Below are 18,511 nucleotides of genomic sequence, written 5' to 3' on the forward strand. Positions count from 1 at the left end.
AATTGATAATCTCACATGTTTAGAAATGCTTTTGTTATTCTGAAGGTTTAATCAACCTGGGGATTACGCTACCATGTGCACGGAGTATTTGCTGTTCCTCGTCAGAAAAATTATTGGGAACTCACACTGTTTCCTTGTATGAGTTTGGCATGGTGGAGTGGCACGATAAAAAAATGAACCATTCTCCTTGGTATGAACATTGACAACCACGGTGGCACTTAGTTAAGGAGGTTCAGCTCAACACCTCAAAACTCATACATTTCCAGCCCTAACAGGTTTAATCAAGGAGAATTGCATGACCGTCTTCTCCCAGAGGAGTTCGGCATCATCATTTATTTACTAAATGAGTGTTTTTAACGCAATGTTACCCAACTTGACTTTTGCATTTATCTCTCCGGTGAGTAACTGTCAGATGGATGAAAAACTTATATACCAGTCTGTTATATACCATATCTTAAAATGGCTACCTTACTTGAAATATTGGCCCCTTTGATGCAGTGGTAAATCCCCATAGGAATCCGTCTCGACCCCAACTTTGTTGACATGTAAGTTCTCATCATGAACATCGTCATTTTGAACATATGTGGTGAACTAAAATTTCCTGTTGAATTCCATTGCCCGTATAACCCCCACGAGCCCCCAAGACCACAATTGTCTTTCAGCTTGTTTCAAGTCCAGGTACCTTTTGCCTGGATTTCCCACATCCCCTGACGTGGGGGTTGTTTTCCAGAACCTCTGCGGGGTAGAAGAAGGCGGAGAATTTCAATCATTGGACAAAAGGTCCATGAGTTACATGCAAAGACAGACCACCGTCTAAGAGTTTCATCAGACTTGCAGATCGGTGTTCCTGTCGGTGTGACCTGGATGTTACCTATCTGAGCCTTACCCCGGATAACGGGAGCACCCCCACGCCTGGTGGAGCTCCGCTAGCATCTTAGCTGCATACGACATTTTTTTGTCGCACAGCTTGCTTCGCTGTGTCACAATCCAATTACTGAATGCCGAAGCTATGGGTCCTTCACTATTTTCAAACAGCCTTTCCTATAAAAGGCTAACAATGCCTGTGCTACTCGATGTAAATGCAAGCAACAGCTGCCCCATCACTTAGGCTTTTCTCCTTGCGCAGAAGCAATGATGCGTCTACTATTACCCTTGCTTGCCACAGCTGTCGCAGCGCTGCAAACCCTACCACCTGTGGATTGGCCTGGCAATGACAACACCCCCGGGTCGGGCTTCTCAATCTCGGAAGCCCCCAAAACGGTGTATATCGATGAGAAGTTTTCGGAACGAAGAGATGAGAATGGATTGACCCTCATCCCGCCCTCCGGTTATGAATTTGCGGAAACCTTTCTCTCGGATCTGGAGCAAGCTACAGGCGAAAAATGGACCCTTCAGCGCATAAAAGAAGTCCCTAGTGATGCCAAAGGCATTATTCTAGGAGGGTTCAGACAAGATGCTGATTCATTGACTTACGAGGACGGTACTAAGTCGGAGGAGGGTTATGAGCTGGAAATCAAGAATGGTCAGGTCTTTGTTGGTGGGACTGGCGCCCGTGGAATGTACTGGGGCACCCACACATTCTTACAACTATTGCTTGTACATGGCGAAAAGGAGATCCCGGCTGGCCGGATTTTCGATGCCCCAGCTTATGCAAGTCGTGGGTACCTGCTCGATGCCGGACGGAAGTGGTACACACCATCTTTCCTAAAGGAACTTTGCTCATACGCATCATTCTTCAAGATGTCTGAATTCCAATACCACAGCAGTGATAACTATCCTCTAAACCGAGGACTCAATGATACGTGGTATGAAGTATACTCCCAGTTCTCACTACATCCTGAGAACGAGCAATTGAAAGGCGTCATTCAGCGCGCGAATGAAACTCTTTCTCGAGCGGATTTCGAAGACCTCCAGCAGCACTGTGCGCGTCGTGGAGTCACAATCATTCCAGAGATCGAAGCACCGGGACACTGTCTCTTCCTCACCAAATGGAAACCAGAGCTTGCATTAGAGAAGAAGGACTTGTTGGATCTAACTAATCCCGATTCAATCCCACTCGTTAAATCTATCTGGGAAGAATTCCTCCCATGGTTCCAGACGAAGGAAGTGCATATCGGTGCTGATGAGTATGATCCTACTCTTGCGGACGTCTACATCCACTTTGTCAATGAAATGGCCAAGTTTGTTAAGTCGAAATCCGGAAAAGATATTCGTATCTGGGGAACATACGAGCCTTCCGATGACATGACTATCTCTAAAGATATTATTATTCAGCATTGGCAGTATGGCCAATCCGACCCCATCCTTTTGAATAAAGATGGATATCGATACATAAACTCCGAAGACTGGTGGGGATATATGTCCTTGAAGAGTGACCACACCCCTATCTTCCCGGCAACCTACCCACAATTTTTTAATAACACACGGACTTTGAACTTCGCCAACAAACCAGACTGGCAATGGGAGCCATCACTTTTCAATCCAGTAAACGTGACGGAACAGGTTAAGCCCGGCGCGAAGGGCAATAAAGGTGCTATCATTGCAGCCTGGAATGACAATGGGCCATTTGCCACCACGCAACTTGAAGCATTTTACGCGATGAGGAATGGCATACCTGTTGTTGCCGCTAGAATGTGGGCTGGTTCGCGAGGTAATCGTCTTGATGCCGAGACATTGTCCGCAACCATTGAGCTCCTCACGAACCGCGCGCCAGGCCAAAACCTTGACCGGCGATTGCCCTCCGAAAAGGGAGACGAAAAGGCAGGTGACACGCTCTTAGAATGGAGCCGCGAAAAGGGTTCGAAGATATTAGGGCAAGGGAGCAAAGGGATGAACTACACCCTGATTCTCGACATTACCGGGCCCTTTAAGTTGACTTCCAATGATACATCCCTCTCCCTCGATGACGGTGGAAATCTCGTCTTCAACTCCGACAACTGGGCTTACCCACTCCGCTCCGTCGCAGAGGGTGACGGATACGATCCTGGTCATCCAGGTCGCATCTGGACAAATGTTACCAGTTCCACGCATAAACCTGTCACAGTCCCCCTGACTTCGCAGCTGACGATTAAAACGGACGTAATTGGTGGAAGCAGAGTGTGGATTGATGGAAAATTCAGCGGCCGATTTGAAGTTTATATTTATGGCGGAAAGAATACTCTCTTCTCGTGGAACCAGATGGCGCTAGTGGCCCCGCTTGATACGATTGAAGGTGATGGTCTGAAGAGTTTGACACTCAAGAAGGATATAAAGGACACTCCAGACGCTCCTGATGACCCTGAACATCCCTCAGGAAGTAATCGGATTAGCTTTGGTCTGAATGCGATGGATCTTTGGGCCTGCAGCTTTATCATGATGGGCGTCTCTCTCTTGCTATGAGAGTCACAAAGCATTGAATGCTAAGAGACTTCAAGTGAACATATTTTTTAGGTGGTTTGTCGTGGTGTCTTGTATAGCTAACTAGTTCGCTTCTCCAAAACAATAGTAATTGAGATCTCTCATGAGATACCCTTGTGCCCTGGTTCTCAACATCCCGATATTGTTTTAGTATTATGGCGCTGACACCAAGAATGGCCAGCTCCTCCTGCTGCATCAAGTTTCGTTGCAAAGAGTTTGAATCGCAACACCTTGTTGCCACAAGCTCGTATGAAAGGAAATTCCGTTTGCGATGCAGGCTGCGGTTCAACCGGAGCGAGTTTTCGGTGGTCTTCACTGCCAGAAGTCACGTTGGCCAAAATTCTAGAGTGAAATTCTCGAATTGAACATTTTGATGGAAAGGCTTAATCTATGACATCGCTGAGAGTGTGCCCGCAGGATGTTCGCCCGCTTCATTTAGGGAAACACTCGGCAGCAAATTTAGTAGTTAACATTGAACTGCTATTATGAACAAGTTCCAGATGACTGATTGCGTATCCACAATAAGAATGGATTACTTAGTCACTATCTCCATGCCATTGATAAAATTTATGATCCTCAATAGTCCTTGCCAATCCCCTTTCACTGTTCGTATCAACTCTTCTTTAATTCAGTCTGGCGTGTAAAATGCCCCAAAACTACAATCAAGTTTGTATGAGGATTGAATTGCAGTCGATTTGCCATCATTGACTGTTCTGGTCAGATGAATTGCTGGTGTTTCTGGTGTTATTCTGAGGTTCTTGACCGTTGCTATCTATCCAGTCATCGTTATCCATGATAAGACCCCCGTTATCACCCAAAAATTCACATTCGATTGCTTGACACTCCTCCATGTTTTGGCTAGGGTTAAAATATCGAAGACTCTATCATAGTCATTTGGGTTCTATCTTTGTCACCACACCAAAGACTGACAATATATTATGGAGGATCAGGATGTGGAGTGGCCCCTCGCAGCAACGAACAAATTATTTTCGCCGCATCCGGCCAATCTCGCATGCTCTTAAATATTATATCTGCGAACAAAGAAAGCAATTTTTTGCCTGAACACATTGTCGCTTCGTTCAGCCTTCCCCGAAAATATTTATAGAACCACCCAAAGACGCAGCGTATCCCTTGGAGAAGACATTGATGAAGTTTCAGGTATTCTCACCCCAGGTTCGAACTAGTCTCAAGTGCTTATTCTGCTTGCCAGGGACCTGGACTCTTCAGATGAAATCAAATGTTTAGCTTATTGTCCTCCAATTATTTCCCCTCATCACACCGTGGCCCTTATAAACTGCGTATAAAGTGACTACTTCCGCCTCCGAGATGCCGTCCGCAACCGAGAATCTCGCGATCCCGCTGGGTTCGCTTGTTCTCGTTACTGGCGCCAACGGCTTCATTGCCAGTCATGTCATTGACCAGCTGCTCCAAGCCAACTTCCGTGTGCGCGGCACAGTACGCAAACTCGCCAAGGGCCTTTGGCTGAATGACTACTTCTGCTCAAAATATGGGCCCGGGAAATTCGACTTCGTCGAAGTGCCCGACATGGCCGTTCCACACGCCTACGATGAAGCCGTAAAAGGTGCATCCGGGCTCATCCACGTCGCAACTCCTGTCCTGGTCACCTATGACCCCAACGAAGGCATCCCCATGGTCACCAACGGCACCGTCAACATACTCGAGTCCGCTCGAAAGGAACCATTGATGAAAAGAGTGGTGTTGACATCCTCATCCACCGCCGCCGCGAGCCCACAGCCAAATGTGGAATTCACAATGGATGCAGGGACGTGGAATGAAGATATCGTGCGAGCCGCATGGGCTCCGCCGCCGTACGAAGGTTGGCAAAGGCGACATAACGTCTACGCAGCCAGCAAGACGGAGGGGGAGAAAATAGCATGGAAATGGGTGAGAGACAACCAGCCGGATTTCGTGCTCAATACGGTCCTGCCCAATGCGAACTTTGGCAAGATGCTTAGCTCGCAGCATCAGGGGTTTCGGTCGACAGCGGGCTGGGTGAAAGCTGTCTGGGAGGGGTTTAGGGGTCAATATGCGGACGAGGTATTTAACAAACCGCAGTATTACGTTAATGTGCGGGATAATGCGCTGGTACATGTTGCTGCATTGATATATGAGGATGTGCGCGCCGAGCGGTTATTTGCGTTTGCACAGCCGTATAATTGGAACGATATACTGGCAGCGATGAGGAAGTTATATCCGGATAGACAGTTTATTGATGATCTTCCGGGTCTGGGCAGAGACTTGAGCAAGGTTACAAATCAAGGAGCGGAGGATTTGCTGAAGAGGATCTCAGGAAGGGGTTGGACGGGTTTTGAACAGACCATCAAAGAGGCGACGGAGGACTTTATTGTTTAGTTTTAGTTTTAGTTTTTTCTTTCTTTCTTTTTTTTTTCTTTTTTTCTTTTTTTCTTTTTGGTATGATTTCACGATTTACGATTTTGACGTGGGAAACAAGCGTTGGCGATTACGTCTTTATACAGTCTGCTCGTTGATTAACGAAACGGCGAGGGGCATTCAAGTGGTGCCTGGTGTGTTTGGGACCATGTTATTAGGATGAAACCCAATATCGATCGGTGTAGTGATTTGCGTGTAATGATGTGCGATAACGATATGAACTTCTTTATGGGAATATTCCCGGTTTGTAAATTGGGTATGTAAAGACGGTGAGTACGCAAGAAGATAGAGAAAGCCAACTCCTTATTCCATATTAGAAAAAGAAAGAAGGATGCGTCAGAATTCAGAAAACCCAATCTAATTCTGACTTGAACCCATTGATGCTCTAATTCCCATTAGGAGCCCCGGACCTCTCCGGAATCTGCCTCTACATCATTATCCTCATCTTCATCCTCATCCTCATCCTCGATAGTTTCAACCACTAGATTACCCCCTCTGCCGATTGTTTCTCCAACAGAGCCACCAGCCTCGATTTCGTATGGTACACGAGGCATAGGCGAAACAAGGCGGAAGCCGTATTTATGTTCAAAGCCTTCGGGAGGTTGCACGTTCCCGGATCCAGAGGCATTTGCCTCCCCTCCATCCGTGCGCAACACGTCATAACATTCAACAAATGCATACAATTCCTCAATACCCGCGGAGGCTGAGAATCGTCGAACCACTCTGTCACCCGATGCTAGGCGGATACTCAAGCGAACGGCGTTCTTATCGATCGCAGGAGGTTCATTTGGGATCGACTGCGCCCTCCACCGTTTCCATTGCTCTAAGTCGTTCGCGAGTTTTTCGGCCGCAGCCTTTTTTTCTTGCGCTTCCTTCTCTGCACGCTGGCGGGCCGCTTCCGCTTCTTGCCGCTTTCGAGCGCGCTCCCTGTCCTGCGCAAGCGACCGTTGATATGCGGAGTCCTGCTCTTGGCGAATCGTCCGCGAGGCTTGCTGTTCGGCTCTCGTAGCTCGCACACGGTCGAGTAGAGGTTGGCTCTGGGTAATCGCTGAACGGAGTTTCTCAATAACTTCAGCTGGCGTTGTCGGGCCAGGGGCCTTCGTTATTATGGACATCGCAGATGAAGACACGCTTGGGTTGTGCACTATTAGCCCGAAAAATGGAAATTTGGTACATCCAAGGCTGCTTGCAACCTGGTATGTTTCGGAGTCCCGAACATTGCCAGCCCAAACCATGATCTTGTTGGCCGGATCGTTAATGAAATCCACAACCTCCGTCGACAGAAGGGTCTCCCGGACCCAGCTGCTGGTAAGGTCATGTTCTGGAGACAGCAGGATAACAAGTAGGTACTTTAGCTCTTGGTGGGCCTTTTCCATAGCCATGTTATATCCATTGTCAAGAAACGGGATGGAATGGCTTCCATATTCTTCTTCAAATTCTCGGATGAACCGGAGAGCAGTGTCTTTTGGGCCCAATGGCCTCCGCCCACTTGTATCTCGTCTATATCCTTGCGCACCCCAACTCGAAATGGTATTCAGCAGACGTGGGAGGAACGGGAAAATTGTCCCAAGGAGCCCGAATGAGCTGGAAAGCAATCTGTAAAGCAGGTTGAAAGGCGTGAAGAGTATGGCAAGTAAAAGTGGAGGGCGATAGGTTGGTGTTGTTATTCGCTGCGCCAGTTCAGTTGTGCGCCCAGGGGAAAGAGTGCGGAGGGGGATATCGTCATCGCCGTTCATTAGATTCTGGAGAGTTCGGGGTGGCCGCGCTGGAGGGTTATTTAGGGCAGCTTGTGCTTCTGCGACAAGGTCCGGGCCATCACCATCGAAAAATTTGGTGACCGCAATCTATCATGAATTATCAGACACTCCATCCTAGCTTTGGTCATAGTAGATCTCAAAGGGGTTAGCATAATTACCTGTGTATTCCATTCGGATCGTTGGAGAAGTTGGATAGCAGCGGATTCTTCCCCGCCGGTAATGGCAATAAACGTTTGGAGGGCATTTTGCTGGCTTGAAGATAGCTGAGAAAGATCGACCTCTTCGGTTGGCATTATGGCAACGTGATCGAAGTTCCATTCAATGCTCTCAGCGATCGTTGAAATTCAGCTTGTTTAATTCATCAAGGTCTAAATGTCGTCATCCATGGAGGAGGAGTGGGGATCTAAGGGAAAATGGAGTAAATTTCGTTAAAATAATAGTTAGGGTAATAGGAATATGGCTCTGTCAAATATGCAGCTCGTAGGGATAGGAAGAAGACAGAAAGCACAGGCTGGAGGGTGATTGTATCGGAACTTCTCCACGACGAGATCGTGCGTGAGGCTGCATCCGGTCCAGTTTCACTAGATGAGTTGACTTGGCTGGATTATGCGTTACCTAAACATGGGTTGATTCCGTTTTAGAAGGATTCTCACGTATGGTATTGTAATATTGTTCCAGAAGCCCCCAGGGTTGCATAAAATACCGCGCATCAAGCCACTTGCTGGGCTTGTACCGTATTGTACCGGGCACTTTTCCACTGGTCCAGGCCTGACTCAGCCCAGTCCACTGACCCTGCTTGATCTCGGCATCAGGCGCGCACAGCTCGTCGCGGATTCGTGTGCTTGTTAACCCCCGACATCATCTTGCGGCCGATACCGCTGCGACTTGCACTTCCCTCTGTCCTTTCCTTTGAGTTCTATCGCGCAGTCTTCGCCCCGCTAATTTCCGATCCCCAAATGCTATCCTCGATGACCGTGATCAACCGCCCGTGTCATGGATAGCACGCAGTGAGTTGGGTAACCCCTCAGTGACGGCCTATCTGGAATGCGTCTCATTGCGGTAGCTTCTAAACGTTCCGATTTGGTGGACTCTGCTTCTCTCGGGTCAATGGAGTCTGCTTGGTGCTGAGCTGTGCCGGATCTGCAGTTATGGCTTCGGCGGGCAAGGCCAACTTTGACGATTCCAGACGAACCACCGGGTCGCCGAAGCTGAAAGGTCGTGGTATGTATCCGGGCCCATGCATCTCTCTACGGTCCCTGCCTTTTCCCTAGATCAGTTGATTGCCTAAGCAATGAATCCCGTTGTTTAGACGCATGTGCAGCTGCAAATATTTTTACTGACTGTTTTCGTCACCCCCAGAAAATGCGAAAGACACCCTGTGCCGTAACGTGACAATTTACGGCCGATGTCGATATGAAGATAAAGGTGCCAGGAACCGCATATGAATATCTTGGGTCTCGTTCGGAACGTCACTGATTGAATCGTGTTGAAGGTTGCGCATTTAACCATGACCCGCACCGGGGTAACGCCCCGCACAGCACTGAAAGGTTCGCTAGGCAATATTTCCTGTCGCATCTCATGCTGAGGGCTCATTCGGTTCGCTGATATTGGCAGCAGCAAGAAACGACTCAATGTCGACTCGCCTAGCTTTACCCCTTCGCTTTTGAATGGCTCAGCGGGACCCAAAAAGCCCGCAGCCACAACTACCATTTCCCCAAAGGCTGCCAGCGCAGCTCCGTTTCTTCCCAAAGGCATAATCTCACGTGCGATGCTACCTCCCTAGAGCAAGCAATTGTAGCGTACTTTAATTGACAGCGGGCCCCAGGATCGAATGCCTCTACACCTCCTGTTCTCCAAGATACTTCTACTCCGGAATGGATTGTCGCAGATATCCCAGATTTTGTACCGCAAGGATTCGATACAGGACAAGTGGTAAGATGCCCCTTCCCCTTTGTTTGAAATTTCCTATCCCTAGATCACCTCTGTAGCGTGCTGTGGATTGGAGCATTTTAGCCTTGTATGCTTGGATATTTCAATTATTATCATTATCACCCTTTTTTGTTTATTATTATTCGAACGAATCCGTATAATTATACTATTTGTCACAGCCGCCGGGTACTAACATGTTCAGGACACTTTACAGGGCAACGGCAATGGAGGAATACCAGCAGGCGCTTTCGATCCCTACATCGGACCTTCCACCGCCCAATTAACAACTCAGAGTGCAGTGGGCCCTCAAGTTACGCCAAACCCATACGCCCACGATCCCACTGCTTTAGGCGCAGCAGCGTACTTCGGACCCCAAAACACGTTTCAACAACCGGTATGTCCTTTTCATTTGGCCTGTAGACCAACTTGCAATATTAACGCACGATAGGTTCAATACCATCTCTACGCACCCATCGGGCCACATAACTCAAATATATTAGGCTACCAAAGGAATGTCCATGATTTGTTCCTCCCAAACGATTTCCGGGAGGAATTACAAAAGAAGGCAGCGGCTACACTACAGACTCTTCCCAGTATGTCTCTGCAGCATACAACTAATCCCTATTCTAATCCGTCACCGCCTTGCTAATTCCCTGAAGACTCTCAACTTCCGACACAATTAGACCATTTTCACTCCTTGGTGCCTCTCGATCTTTCCTACCAGAAAAATGCGGCGATTTTTGGCTACCCTAGTTGGGTATATAAGGCTCAATCGAGTAAAGATGGCAACTTCTACGCTCTAAGGAGACTCGAAGGTTTGCTTAACAAAATATTCCGCCTATCGACCCACGGCTTATGTCATTTTAAACAGGTTTCCGTTTGACCAGCGAAAAGGCCATTCGATCAGTCCAAAATTGGAAACGAGTATGCAACGGCAGCGTAGTCACAGTCCATGACGCTTTTACAACCCGTTGCTTCCAGGACAGCTCCCTTATAATTGTCACTGACTACCACCCTTTGTCAAAAACGTTGGCGGAACACCACCTTGGTGGTCCCAGCCGATATCAGGCTCGCCAAACCGGAACACATATCCCCGAGCAAATCCTATGGAGCTATGTAACTCAAATTGCATCTGCCTTGAAGGCAATTCATAGCGTAGGGTTGGCAGCACGAGTGATCGATCCTAGTAAAATTTTGCTGACAGGGAAAAATCGCATCCGGCTTAATGCGTGTGCAATTCTGGACGTTGTACAACATGACTCCCAACGGTCGATCACAGACCTCCAAAGTCAAGACCTAGTAAATTTTGGCCAACTGATTATCACTCTGGGAGCAAACTCACCCTCCGTCATGCACAATCCGACAAAAGCCATGGAACATTTTACTCGCGCATATACTCCTCAATTGAAGAATTCCATTTTCTGGCTATTAAGCGCCTTACAAAAAGATCAGGAACGCAACATCGATCTCTTCGTCACCGGCATCTCCTCCCAGCTCATATCTACTTTTGACTCCGCCCTCCACCTCGATGACGAACTCACCTCCGATCTCAGCCGGGAGCTCGAAAATGGGCGCCTCGTTCGCTTGCTTACCAAACTCAATTTCATCAATGAACGTCCCGAATACGACCACGACCCCCAATGGGCCGAAAATGGAGAGCGTTATGTCCTCAAACTATTTCGCGACTATGTGTTTCACCAGATTGACGCGCAAAATCTACCGGTTGTCGACCTGGGGCATGTACTTACCTGCCTGAACAAGTTGGATGCAGGGACCGAAGAAAAGGTCACGCTGGTTAGTCGAGACGAGCAAAGTTGTTTTATTGTTAGTTACAAGGAGTTGAAGAAGGCGGTGGAATCATCCTTCCAAGCGTTGACGAAACATCCGAGGAGGGCCTAAGACCGGTGAATATTGAGTTTGCTCTGTGGGTTTTAAGGCTTTTTGGTACGATTTATCGACATGAGCTGTTGGGTGTTTCTTTTCTTTTTTCTGTTGTTGTTGTGCATTCCCACATCTCCACCCACCCCACACCGCTATTATATATAAATAAATATACCCGTCTCTTCATTCACGTTTGGGGATGGTGCGGGATGGGGATGGTAGGGTTTGGATTTCAGGGAATCATGAAATGGATTGGGGTGTTGGATTAGACTCCGATTGGAGTTGGGATTTAGCGTGATTATCAGATAGGATTGGACGGAGGAAGGGAAGCAAGAAAAAAGAAAAACAGGGCACAGAAAAATTGAAACTCAAGAAAAGAAAGGAGGACATCTAGTTGTTGAGTCTTTCCGTCAACTTGTGATGGTTGGTTTTTCACTGGGTACGGGCTAGCTATCTACAGCGCGATCTTTGGTCCAGATAGGTAAATTCTTATATGGTGGGGAGATAGTTATACGGCATTCAACAACGCAGATATGGAGTAGCAAATAAGTTAGTTAATGCAAATGAGGTTTATAATTGTATACTTGATAGTTTGTTAACAATAATATCACATAAGTTTCTACCAGGAAAAAAAAAAACAAGAGAAAAAAAAAGTCAAAATCACAGTAACTATCGCATAGTTCAGAAAGGGAATTATTCGATAGGGTAATAAATAATATAATACATTTTTTAAATCCCAGCAACGGCACAGAGAGATGCAAGCAACGCCATTTACAGAACCAAGAAAAGCAGACGAACGAGTAAGGGAGAGAGAGCCCAAGGCTACAAGAGGGCGGAAAGGCATCATTTTACCCCATCATTAAGAATTTTCAAGCCGATCTATATCATTCATTCACACCCACATCCTCTCCCCCCACTTCACCTACTTACTACTCAACGAGTCGAACTGGAAAAAAAAAAAAAAAAAAAAAAACAACAAACGTAGCTTTCACTCGTCTCCCGCCTGCAGGAACGGATTGGCGATCTCCTCGCTTCCATCGACGGGCGAGATGAGCACGAGCAACGTACCACGCGCAACAATGAGGCCAAGGGAGCGGGTTGTTTGATTACCTTCGTCGTCTGCGCCAGGGGGAGGGAGGGGGTAGAGTTAAATATAGTTAGTTCGTCCATGTTGAAACTTTGGGATGGCTGGCTGGCTGGCTGGCTGGCTGGCTGGAGCAGATGAGGGCTGATGGAAGGGATGTAAAAGATATTCGATATGTAGTTACTTACCGCGCATAACTTCCCTTACGTCATCGAGGACGAGGTTCATGAGCTGGTCGTAGCCCTTGAGGGTGCCGGTGACTGGAAGGGGAATGGATTCGGTTAGCTCGATCGACATTATTGATTTTTCTCAATAGGACGGTGGACGATGCATAGCAATGGGTGATATTGGGTGTAAGGAGAAGGTGGTATGGGCGGGGGGCCACATTGCCCGCCCGGAGCATGTTTCAGGATCTCCTCCATTGAAACAAATGATAGGGGACTTTTTTGAAGGATGAGAGAGTGGGTACTGCAGCAGTACCGATGGTTGCCATTTTCAACAGAAAAGGTGTGGTGGGGTAATAAATGTTCAGTATCATCCCATGTTCAAAAACCGCGGATGAGAATCGCAAACGAGCAACCCTCGCTATCAAGGCGGATTTTAACAAAGGTAGAAAAAGAAGCACGAACCATAAAAGAAGAAAGCGGAAATAAAAGAACTAGCAGAGAAAAGAAAATACAAATACTAAAATAACAAATAATAAAATAAATAAACTAACTAACCTTCTCTCCCCCCGTTGAACTTCACACAAACCTCCTTCTCCATATACTTCGTCAGGTCCAAAATATTCTCTTTCTTCGGCTTCTCCTGCTGCTGCTGCTGTCCGCCTTGCCCGCCTTGCCCGCCTTGCCCGCCTCCTTGCCCTCCACCCTGCTGCTGCTGCTGCTGGTGCTGATGCTGATGCTGATGATGTTGATACGATGCACCGCCACCCACGCCGCCACCTCGCTGGCTCCGGTAGCCATAGCCGCCTGCACCACCAGCTCGACCTCCGCCGCGTCCACCACCCCGGGGACCGCCCCGGAAGGAGCTGCGTTCAGACATGATTGCGGGGCTTACGGGGGGGGAGGTTTATCGATGATTGAAGCGGGGTTGATTGTGAATTGCGATTTTGTCCCTTTTTGTTGTGCCCGTGCCCTGGGGAAGTTAAAGCCGGGGGGGCGGGGTGGAGTTAGGAGGTTGTGGGAAAAGGTGGGTTGTTTTTGTGTGTTTGATTTATGATGGATGGATGGATGCTGTTTGGTTTTGGCGGAGGAAGGGCTTTTTGGTTTTTGGGTGGTGTGTGTGGATTTATGTTTCGAGTGCGTTGACTTTTCGGGAGCTTGGTGTGTTTTTCCTCCTTGACTTCGACGAAGTATGTATAAACTGTGCATGCAATGATACTAACCACATCCATGGTTCCCCCGCTCTCTTCCTGTTATTTCGGAGATTTCTAAGCGCGGGCAAAGTGGAAAATACAAGAGATGCAAGGAGGGATTAAAAGCCGTAAAGGGAAATCAACATAAGAAAAAAGGGTCGTGGTTCTTTGCTAGCTTTCTTGCCTGGCTACCAAGTACTAATAGCATTCATTCATTGTAGGCCATGAGCTTCGCAGCGGGGACGGACGTTCCGTCCACTCAATTCTGATACGGATTCCGCTGGGATGAGGATATGTTATTTATGAAACATACCAGAGGCATGCGGGTGTTACTTGTAAGTACCCAATGGTATGATTTAGAGTGATCTGATTGTGTGTGTGTGGAATTACCCCACAGAGCATATATATGTCACTAGAACAATTACAAAAGAAAGGAAGAAAATAACCAGAGCAGTCTATTCAATGGGGAACTAGCGGTCAATAAATTCCTAAAGGAGAACGAGAAACAACACGGAGTAGAGTAGCTCAGTCAGTATCTCGGCCCGCGACCCAGGTAACAGAGCTCTGGCGCTCTAGTCATACAGTTCTTTCGGCGTTGTATGATCCCGCTTCAGGCTATTGGGGGCCGTGACCTTAATCCCGCTCTCAATCCGCGACAACGTCATATCATACCCCTTATAGTCGCACCAGGACTTGGCCATCTTCGCCGCATTCTTAATCTCTCTGCCATTCAGCTGCCACATAGCTAGCTCCTTCAGATCCTCATCCGTGATTTCTTTCATCACACTCCTTACTTCTTGCTCCCCATCTGCCTCCTCGCCAGGGCGCGGCGCCATGGGCGGCATTCTTTCCAGGAACTTCCGCCATACGGTCTCGCGCGTCTCTGGAGTGAGGGGGCTGAATAGAAGGTGCAGATTGAGGCGCGATCGGAAGGCAGTGTCGATGGTCTCGTATAGATTGGTTGTCAGGAAGATGATGCCTCGGTAGTATTCTAGTTCACGCAGGAAGATCGAGACAAGTTCGTTGCGCGCGATGTCGTTGGGATGGCGCTCGGACATGAAGACATCGGCTTCGTCGAGCAGGATTACCGCGTCCCATTCGATTGCCATTTCAAAGACTCTCTTAATCTTCGGGCCAAGTTCGCTGGCTAGGATTCCCAGATCCTCCGCTTGGAGGTAGAAGAGTGGCCGGCGGCATCTGTCGGCCACTGATTGCACGCCAAAAAATGGCTCAGTTAGCGGCCTTCATGCTCTTATCGTGTTGGAGAAGGAGTATCATTTACTCACCCGCTTCCGCAGTCAGTGTTTTCCCGGTGCCAGGAGGCCCGCTCAAGAGGATATTCAGTCCCTGGCCTAGGGAAGTAGACAGTTAAGTTAGTAATCGCAGTTTCATCTTCCAAATGCATGAGCTTCAACTAACCTTTCCCTGCGATGACGTCATCATCCCGGCGTTGTGTCCCATGGTGATTCTCAACAAAGGATAGAACTAGATCTTTCTGTTGCTTGTCGTACACTAGATGTTCGTAAGCTTCATCGTTCCATTCCACAGGCTTGAGTTCGTCAACGTAGAAATTCACTAAAAAATAGCGTCAGCTGATGTTACGCAACAGCACTTTCTTATAACTAGATCAGACAACCATACACCACTCTTTGTTTCTCAGCGCATATCCGTGAACTATATGTTGTAGGAGAGCCATGTCATCGCCAATTTCGAGCATTTCCTCCTTGTTCTTGCGTTGTTCCTCCTCCGAAAGATAAATTTTTGTAGACGGCGAGCCATTCTCGAGGAGCGTGCTTCGGCTGGAGGCGGGATCATTGGGATCCGCATCCTCCACGGGCTTCAGAACTCGTTTGAGTACTAATTTCTTATGATATTCGGGGTCTTTCATTTCCTTCATTGGTTGTTTCAATTGATATTTGTAATATCCTCTCGCGTCGATAAGGATTCTGCCATCAACCTAAACAAGAAAATATTAGCGGCAGCTTTCGCAAAGCCTTGACCAGGTATCTTAAGTCGCGTACATTGTGCCTTTTCCCCTCAGAATCAATTGCAATATCCGTGTAGGTCTTATATTGAAGCCCCTGTAGTTCAAGAACATTCGTAGCCCTAGCCTTCAACCTCGCAATGACGGCAGCTGGATTTTCGTGGAACCGCAACGGGTAATGAGGAAGCTGTGTGATGGGCAAATTTCCGGCGAACATTGGAATTTTCAACGCCATTTCCTTCCAGATAAAGTTCTCGCCATCGAAAATAATGATCTTGCACCTGATGGAAAGGTGTTGCCTAAGCGCTTCTGTTTCGTATGTGGCGTCCAAAACCTTTGTCAGAACTTCTCGATTGTTTTCCCAACTGTACACGTAGGAGCCCCTGGGAAAGTAGGTCCATGCGAGACGCCATGACACAAGGCCGCTGTCCTGCAAGCGTTTAACACGGAATTTTGTCTGAGAGAAAATGTCTCCCATGAGCTTCGCCAGGAGTTCCAGGTGAGCTTTGAGGGCACTGCCTTGTTCTGCCTTCCTGTAGAGCTCAATAACCTCATCCGATCGAAAATATAGGGCGCTGAAAGGTTCCTCGAACTTCGCAGTTTCCGTCCCTTCGAGATACACTTCGTCCTCCTTCAGGGTATCCTTGAGCGCTGAGACTAGAATCGGGCTTTGGATATCAAGAGAGTGGTACTTTAGACTAAAACGGCCAGACATCACCGGTTTGGAATGGTCTTTGACTTTGTAAACGACAATGGCCACACGGTCGTTTTCCTTCGCGGCCTTTTTGCTGAGCTGCTGTCGTGGTGGATAGTCCTGCCAGTCAAAGTAGGTCATGGTGCTATTTCTTCCCTCGTATAGTGTCTTAACAACCGCGGACAACCCTTGCTCTGGCTCCTTTTCATGAGGTCCCGAGGACTTTGGGTCATCACAAGACCCGTCCGGAGAGGGCATCATTGAAATAGCATTGTGTCGAGCATCCGTCATCTTACACCTCCATTTCCAAAGGGTTTCGGAAACATCCACCCTCATTTTTGAAGGGGAGGAGTGAGCGCCGAAGAGCTGGAGAGCTTTTGAAGGGGAGCGAAATAGTAGGTATCGATGACTCCAGCTAGCAGCTGGGAGTTCGTCTAGCTAGGGATGAAGTCGCAGGCCTATACGTACCAAGTTGTAGAGGAGAACAAACGGCCGACAAAAATAAAAGGGAAGATTTCTTGCCGATGTCAAAAGGAGAGAAAGGTCTTCCTTGAAGAGACGATGAAAATCGAAAGGGATAGAGTAAGATTTTTAAATAGAAAACTTAGGGTGGAGGGGCCGATTGCAGCTTCACGTCACTGGGCACATTCTCGCTGCCTTCGCTGTGCTAAAGGAGTGCTCACGGAGACAGCTCACTCAAGCCCACCGAATTGCGCTGGAGGCTTTTCGAGCACCGCCAGCCATTGGAGGATGAGACATGTCCGAGGCAGAATCCCGTTGCCCCACAGATGAGCCCGTCACCGTCTTTGGCTGCTTCGTTTCTCCATGTTCTCTGAAACTTCCTGGCCCAGGGCAGTGTTGCTTCTCACACAGCGAGCCACAAGCTCCAGGCTGTCACATTTGGCAGGAAACTTTGTGGGGGAGGCGGCTTACAGCTGGTGAGTGGCTTGCTTGGTCGCGACTCCTGCGGCAGCCCGCATCCTGTCCTGTACAGTGTTGCACAGTACATTCTAGGCTGGAGGCTTGCTCTAGCAAGCAGCTTGAAAAAAAAAATTTAGCGGCAGCCAGTGAAACAGGATATAACGAAGGCCAGAACTTTGGTGCCTGAGAAGCTCACAATCACTCAATGATTACGAAGGCTGCCTGTTGCAATATCTTTGCCAGAGCAAGGCATCGTCTTTCTTCCCCTCTGCAGGAGCTTCGCATGGAGTAGAGACAGCTCATCAACTGTCTATCTATCAGTCTCTCTGCCTCATCTAAGCCCGGACTTGCATACAAGATCTCCGCACGGGGTCTCTGAGATGGTCGTCTTTTGTAAATGTTCAACCTCCTTCGTTGGGTTTTGCTCAAGACGCACTGCGGGGGTGGGAGCGCGATATGATCGCCAAGCAACGGCAGCACCAGTCATCCCGAGATAGAAGGCAAGAATAGACTTCAACTTGCCTGTTCCTCTTGGTCTCTCTGGGGTCTTCCCCCTGCTGCTTCGGCGGTTAGTTAGTATCTAGTTAGTTAGTGACTTTAGTCGATGGTTGCGCGGCTCGTCCTTGTATCACCAAATCCGATCCGGCAGTTGGGGGCTGGATGCGTCGTGGCTGTGGTGGCTGTGTCAGACCAGACCCCGGACGACACGCCGCCTGTATGGTACGGTTATGTACCTTGGTACTAGCATGCTATAAATATTACGGCCTGTCCAACGTTGGAATTCCTCCCCTCCCTCCCGCAGACAAAACAAGGAGAGAAAAGGGAGGAGCAACCCCGTCGACGAAGAGTATTTTTTGCTCGTATTTATATTATATCTCCGCCGTGCGGATTCCCGACCCCCAACTCCCAATCTCCTGTGAGTCGCAAATGCCAGCTGGGCTATTTCCAACCCCACGCCGCCAAACCGGAGTGGTTGCTGACGATGTATGTAACAAACCAGCCTGGCTACCCGGGTGCGGAGTTCCATCAGGGTGGCCCCTTTGACCGACGGAGCGTATTATTCTTTACGCATTCCTAACCAGGGACCGACAGCTGG

General features: G+C 48.3%; 7 protein-coding genes across 7 annotated transcripts; 4 read left to right on the forward strand and 3 right to left on the reverse strand.

The window, feature by feature from the left end:
- Positions 1 to 1,134: 1,134 nt before the first annotated feature.
- On the forward strand, positions 1,135 to 3,378 carry HCBG_01409 (glycoside hydrolase; the record flags this gene model as incomplete). Its single annotated transcript, XM_045428459.1, has 1 exon — positions 1,135 to 3,378. One exon carries the CDS (start codon positions 1,135 to 1,137, stop codon positions 3,376 to 3,378), a length of 2,244 nt encoding a protein of 747 aa, XP_045290245.1.
- A 1,344-nt stretch (positions 3,379 to 4,722) lies between these two features.
- HCBG_01410 (aldehyde reductase) lies at positions 4,723 to 5,769 on the forward strand (the record flags this gene model as incomplete). The annotated part of the gene is made up of 1 exon (XM_045428460.1): positions 4,723 to 5,769. One exon carries the CDS (start codon positions 4,723 to 4,725, stop codon positions 5,767 to 5,769), a length of 1,047 nt encoding a protein of 348 aa, XP_045290246.1.
- A 322-nt stretch (positions 5,770 to 6,091) lies between these two features.
- Positions 6,092 to 8,046, reverse strand: HCBG_01411 (UBX domain-containing protein; the record flags this gene model as incomplete). The annotated part of the gene is made up of 2 exons (XM_045428461.1): positions 6,092 to 7,652; positions 7,724 to 8,046. The coding sequence occupies 2 exons, from the start codon at positions 7,856 to 7,858 to the stop codon at positions 6,204 to 6,206; spliced, it is 1,584 nt and encodes a 527-aa protein (XP_045290247.1).
- A 344-nt stretch (positions 8,047 to 8,390) lies between these two features.
- HCBG_01412 (PAB-dependent poly(A)-specific ribonuclease subunit pan3) lies at positions 8,391 to 11,393 on the forward strand (the record flags this gene model as incomplete). Its single annotated transcript, XM_045428462.1, has 9 exons — positions 8,391 to 8,786; positions 8,925 to 8,990; positions 9,058 to 9,112; positions 9,183 to 9,328; positions 9,391 to 9,497; positions 9,697 to 9,888; positions 9,943 to 10,087; positions 10,154 to 10,309; positions 10,366 to 11,393. The coding sequence occupies 9 exons, from the start codon at positions 8,714 to 8,716 to the stop codon at positions 11,391 to 11,393; spliced, it is 1,968 nt and encodes a 655-aa protein (XP_045290248.1).
- Positions 11,394 to 12,363: 970 nt separating this feature from the next.
- Positions 12,364 to 13,503, reverse strand: HCBG_01413 (uncharacterized protein; the record flags this gene model as incomplete). Its single annotated transcript, XM_045428463.1, has 3 exons — positions 12,364 to 12,494; positions 12,648 to 12,719; positions 13,182 to 13,503. The coding sequence occupies 3 exons, from the start codon at positions 13,501 to 13,503 to the stop codon at positions 12,364 to 12,366; spliced, it is 525 nt and encodes a 174-aa protein (XP_045290249.1).
- An 885-nt stretch (positions 13,504 to 14,388) lies between these two features.
- On the reverse strand, positions 14,389 to 16,785 carry HCBG_01414 (uncharacterized protein; the record flags this gene model as incomplete). The annotated part of the gene is made up of 4 exons (XM_045428464.1): positions 14,389 to 15,023; positions 15,236 to 15,391; positions 15,458 to 15,773; positions 15,838 to 16,785. The coding sequence occupies 4 exons, from the start codon at positions 16,783 to 16,785 to the stop codon at positions 14,389 to 14,391; spliced, it is 2,055 nt and encodes a 684-aa protein (XP_045290250.1).
- A 466-nt stretch (positions 16,786 to 17,251) lies between these two features.
- HCBG_01415 (uncharacterized protein) lies at positions 17,252 to 17,602 on the forward strand (the record flags this gene model as incomplete). Its single annotated transcript, XM_045428465.1, has 1 exon — positions 17,252 to 17,602. One exon carries the CDS (start codon positions 17,252 to 17,254, stop codon positions 17,600 to 17,602), a length of 351 nt encoding a protein of 116 aa, XP_045290251.1.
- Between the last annotated feature and the right edge of the window lie 909 nt (positions 17,603 to 18,511).

Source organism: Histoplasma capsulatum (genome assembly GCF_000150115.1).
Source record: "Histoplasma capsulatum G186AR genomic scaffold supercont2.2, whole genome shotgun sequence".
Taxonomy (NCBI): domain Eukaryota; kingdom Fungi; phylum Ascomycota; class Eurotiomycetes; order Onygenales; family Ajellomycetaceae; genus Histoplasma; species Histoplasma capsulatum.